Below are 5,359 nucleotides of genomic sequence, written 5' to 3' on the forward strand. Positions count from 1 at the left end.
CATTTCACAGGCCATTAATGAGGACTTTACACTATCCTTAAATCGTAAACTTGGCTTCTGCCTGGGTCACATTCCACTAACAAGTTCCACATATAGCAATTGTTTAGGGATCCTGTTATCATACATTCTAAAAAAGTGTCCAATCCAACGTAACCGGTGTTTGTGCATCATCGCCTCAATACTCAGAATATCAAAACTCTGCTCAGGACCTGTGTATCTGGAACTTTGAAGGTCCGGCCAGCATTCAGAATGTGTCTCAGACATCTCTAACTGAAGCATTCAGGGATGATGTTTGTAAAGACTCCATTTCTCACATGAGTAAAGAAGCGATGTCAGTACACACGTATGGTACATAGCAATTTTGGTTCGCCTTGTGATGCCATGTTGGGAGCAGGCACGAGACTTAAGAGACCGGAAGGAATCTGTTGCACTTTGCAGCTTGAAAGATATTTCCTCATCCAGGGAGTAAGAACGGCTGAGTGTGCTGCGCAAACAGACAAACTTGTCTACCACTTTCAGTATTGTTCCTTCAACCAAGATAGCTGGTCCCACATATGGGTTTCTTGGTTCAGCTTGGAACATTATAACAGTCTTGCCCAGGAGAATGCTGAAGCCTAATGCCTTGCAAGAAGCAGAAATATGACTCACAAGTATTTGCATATCATCCGCTCTATGAGTGATTACGTCACAGTCATCTGCATAAAAGAGAACACGAATAAGAGACTGGAAAATTTTTGAATTGGCAACAAATCGACGCAGGTTAAAGAGACGACCAAAAGATCGCTACCTAACATATATCCCATAAGAGCTGTCCGTAGCAAAAGCATGAGTAAGAGTAGCAGCAAAGTACAGAGAAAAAAGAGTTGGGGCAAGGATGTCACCCTGCCTGACACCATTCCCTACAGGAATGAGTTCCGCCATGCCACCACCGACATCGACCCAAGCCTCCATTTCATCATAAAAGGATTTAGTTATTGATACAACGTAATCCAGACATTAAAGTTTGCCAAGTATTTTCAATAGAGAGGACCTATTCACAGTATCAAAGGCCTTGGTTAAATCAATGGATACTTGGACAAGATCCATAGTCTGCTCTTAGTATTTCTCCTGCATCTGTCTCGCTGTGAAAATCATATCCATCGTTCCTCTTCCAGATCGGAAACCACTTAGAGATTCAGAGAGGACATCATTTACAAGACACCTATTCAAGCGGATAAGAAGAATACTTGCAAGAACCTTACCAGCAGCTGATGGTAGAGTAATACCCCTGTAGCTGCTACGCTCTACTCTGGCTCCCTTTCCTTTATTGGAAGAGAGGAAGAATAATTGCATCATTCCGGTATGAGTTCAAATAATTACGATCACATTCTTCCATGTACTCTCCAGGAACATCATCGATTATTTTCAACTTTGGAGCTGTTGGATTTTTCTTAAAATTGTTGAGAATGGTCTGTCGCTCAACGATATTTTCGAAAAAGTAGAAAACTTTCTATGAACTGTCGTTCCAAGGCGCTTCTAAATTGGATATATTCCACAGTCACTTCTGTTGACACAGCTACATCTGAAGAGTCTCCCGAATTTAGTGATAGCAGCTGGAAATTTCCGGTCAGTTATCAGTGTTTTGAGAGGATCGTTCACCATCGTGAGAGTAAGCAATGTTTTTTTTTTTTTTAAAGAAATGAATGTTGCTGAAGCTGTTTCGCCGTAAAGTTGTTTTTTATGTTGGGGTGAACTGGAAGAGGCATAATAGTTGGATGCTGATACAAGAGGTTAACATTTTACAGGAAACCTTTAATATGCATTTCAATATGACTATGGAAGGTCAAATTAATTTACCTAATTGACTTGCTACAGCACGGGCGAACCTAGTGATAAAAAATGAAACCACCGATTTGACAGAAAATTATAGGTTTATTCTTTATCTAAACATTATGTTTAAACTGTATACAAGCTGCCTCAACCAATTCATCCAGGGTCACTGTATGTCCAGCAACGTAGTGACTGATGAGCAGGCGGGTGAAGAGAAAGGAGTGTGAGGATGTACAGATCGAATTTTGATAAACAAAGCTGTACTGTCTGCAGTAAGAAAACGCTCTAGAAATATTATGACAGTATGGCTTGGTTATAGGAAAGTGTTTAAATGTATTCCCCACTCATGGCTACTAAGGTGTCTGCACTCGGCAAGAGCGCCTTCCACTTTAGTCGTTAATATTGAGAAACTCACAATGACCTGAGCAACAATTCTCACACTTACAGATGAGAGCGGAACGATCGTTCTCAATGTTATAAATATTTCAAAGGGAATATTCCAATGAGTTAATCTTTCTGTAATTCTGTTCATGTAAGCATTACATTCATTATTATTTATTCAGCAAAATGCAAATGGATATATGCTAGGTTCTGCAAATGCTACAGGTATTAATGTAACTTATAATTTCTGTTTGGTTGACCAGAATATTCATGCTAAAAATGTTAAAAATGCCAAAAAGTAGTTGATATTAATAAGAACATTTTCGGCTGACATAGGAATAGAATTTGGCCAAAAGAAGTGTTTCTGTTTGAATGCTGAACGTGGAAAATCAGTGCGCCAAGCCCAAACGTTGTCCATCAATGATCTCACTAGCACTCATCTGCCACGCAAAGGATGCTGCAAATACCTAGGCATTAATTAAAACATATCATATCAAGGTACTGTGAATAATGATAGAATGACGCGAGAACATTACAACAGTCTACAAAAATATAATAGTAACTTTCAAGATAGTAACTTTCAATACATTTTCAGTACCAGTGCCAATTCCAACATTTGGGTTGCTTAAATGGTAGACATTAAAACCCGCATGATCCTAACATCAACTGGAAAATTCCATAGTAACAGTGATATCAAGTGTCTCTACTTGAGGAGAGATGGAGGTAGGGGTTTGATATCAGAACAGACAACAGCAGCAGCAGCAGCAGCAGACATAAACACAAAGTGCTGAAAAGCGACGAGAACAAAATCCTACTTGTCAGCAGTGAGCTCTTGAGGAAGCACTCTCTTCTTGATGATCTTCCACTCAACCCAAAACAGCTAGGCTAATATATTTCAAAGAAAACCTGGATGGGAAACGTTCAACATACCAATGAAGTACTACGCATGAGCATATTTCCTGACGATTTAAAGAAGACAGTTATATAGACCTGCAGCGCCGCCTCTCTTGAACTCGTGGTCGCTGTATCACATTAAACTTCGAAAGCTATGCATTTCCAATCCGAGAATAGGAGTTCGCTACAATATTCCTCATAAAGAAAAGAGACAGTGAAGTCCTTGGTGTTTTAAGATGCAACCAAAATGTAGATTATGTCATCTTTCTGGGGAAGAATCACAGATGTAATAAGCAGCTGTCCATAAATGTCATGAAGTTACTATCTTCCTATGAGACACGATATTGTCGTTAAAACAATAGACAGTGCTATTAGGGGTAAAAAAAAGACTATCCTGGAGTAAATATAGAGAATCCCTCTTTTATTGAATAAATGCACAATCAACACAAGGAATACCGGTCCAACATTTCCATCAAAATTTCGGTTAAGTGGAAGCATAGCAGGCCGGATATTGTTGTTTGGAACAGGCAAGAAAACGTATGTACTGTCATAGATGCAAGCTGTCTTGCTGACGAGATATGTCTGAAAATCAAAGATAATGGATAATTATAGACAACTGCTCCGAGACATGCAGCTCCTACATCCAAATTATAAATTTACATTTATACCAATAATTAGTGAACTTTGTTTTTGTAAGTGAGTGCCTAAGTGACAATCTGGATGAGCTGGAGATTTCAGAGAAACAAATAAGCCAGTTAACTGAAACTTTATGAATACAATCTGTAAGTGGAACTGTAAAAATATGCGAGAAATGATGGTGCCTCTGTCTTTGTTAGAAACCTGTTCCGTCCTCAGAGGAAGAATTGAAATAATAAAATCAGAAGAGAATATGCATACATGCATACATAGATACATACATACATAGATACATACATACATACATACATACATACTTGCTTGTGTCTGCTGAAATAAGTCAACGCCAATTTTCAAAAGCTCTTTGCGAGGAAAGATTCAGAGAATGTCATAAAACCATACATTTTGTTTGGTCATTAAATACTTGCTATCATTGTTTGACCTTATGTAAGTCGCGCTTAGAACCATATGAATACTCTCTTAAAACTATATGAATACTCTCACCGTTGAAGAGGTGTCAATAAATAGATAATTTGTTTTTCAAACGTTGACTTATTCCCGCTTCATAAAATGATATGACCATTTGAGTTTTAACACGATACGATATGGTTTCATGCAAATATGCATGGAATTTGTTCATAGGCTGAGCAACTACACAACATTACAATTGAAACTGAAAATCAACTGCAGCGATCTCTATGGTCAATTTAGGTCATGTTGAATGTAATGTTCTCCTTCGTTCCACACTTGACCACTCCACCATAAAACAGAGACCATTATTCAATATTTCACATGGGTCTAAAATGAAAGTAATTTCCCAAAGTAGTTACTTGCATTCAAGTACATTAACCAAACCTTAAAAATACATAACAAAAAGAACATACAGCGTTTGAATATACAGCTCTTGTTTACGTGTAAGCTGTTCATGTACTGTTTATATGCTGCAAATAAAACTGTAACACGCCATAAAGAAACCTTCCCACGATAGTGACGTAACCTGTCAGGTTGCTTATATAGTTACTGCTAACGATATGAGCACAAGTTCACACAAAGAGGAATATTACTACTATTGCGAGAAAGGCGAGGAGGATCACGAATATTTTCGGATTTTACCATTTCAGTGTATTATCACTAGCTGCCACGAAGTAGCGGAGGTTCACAAACATGGAAGCCAGTAAGTATACGTTTATGAATGGTCGTAAGTCCTCACTATATATATCCCCTTCTATAACTCTTTTTGTAAAGACACTCCACGATTCGCTCAATAAGGTATTAACAAAATTCGAATTTTCCGTTCTGTCACTTCACTCACGATAATTAAAGACTAGTATAAAGTCGCCTGTAATATACACTGGACTAATTGACCCCAACTTTAACAAGCCTCACTTTACTCCTGCTTCGGTTTCCCCTTCCAAAAATACATGTATCTACCTCTTACTTCCTCAAACTAACCACCATCGTCTACACGAGTCTCTAAAAGTGTTGGTTCATCTCGCGAGCAACAAGTGCATATACACATGTATATATGTATATGTACATATATATATATGCTTATACATATATATGTGTGTGTGTATATATGTATATATGCATATGTATATATACATATATAAATACATATATATGTATATATATATAT

The 5,359-nt window shown here is 37.8% G+C and overlaps 1 protein-coding gene across 1 annotated transcript in view; it reads left to right on the forward strand.

Annotated features, from left to right (window-relative positions):
- The first annotated feature begins 4,157 nt into the window (after positions 1 to 4,157).
- The window catches only part of LOC106884207 (uncharacterized), an 83,212-nt gene continuing 82,010 nt past the window's right edge, over positions 4,158 to 5,359 (forward strand). The window contains exon 1 of the mRNA XM_052975739.1: positions 4,158 to 4,894. Within this exon, the coding sequence (XP_052831699.1) occupies positions 4,885 to 4,894 (10 nt within the window). The 5' untranslated portion in view covers positions 4,158 to 4,884. The remainder of the gene's footprint in view (positions 4,895 to 5,359) is intronic.

The sequence above is a fragment of the Octopus bimaculoides genome, chromosome 2 (assembly GCF_001194135.2).
Source record: "Octopus bimaculoides isolate UCB-OBI-ISO-001 chromosome 2, ASM119413v2, whole genome shotgun sequence".
Classification (NCBI taxonomy): Eukaryota; Metazoa; Mollusca; class Cephalopoda; order Octopoda; family Octopodidae; genus Octopus; species Octopus bimaculoides.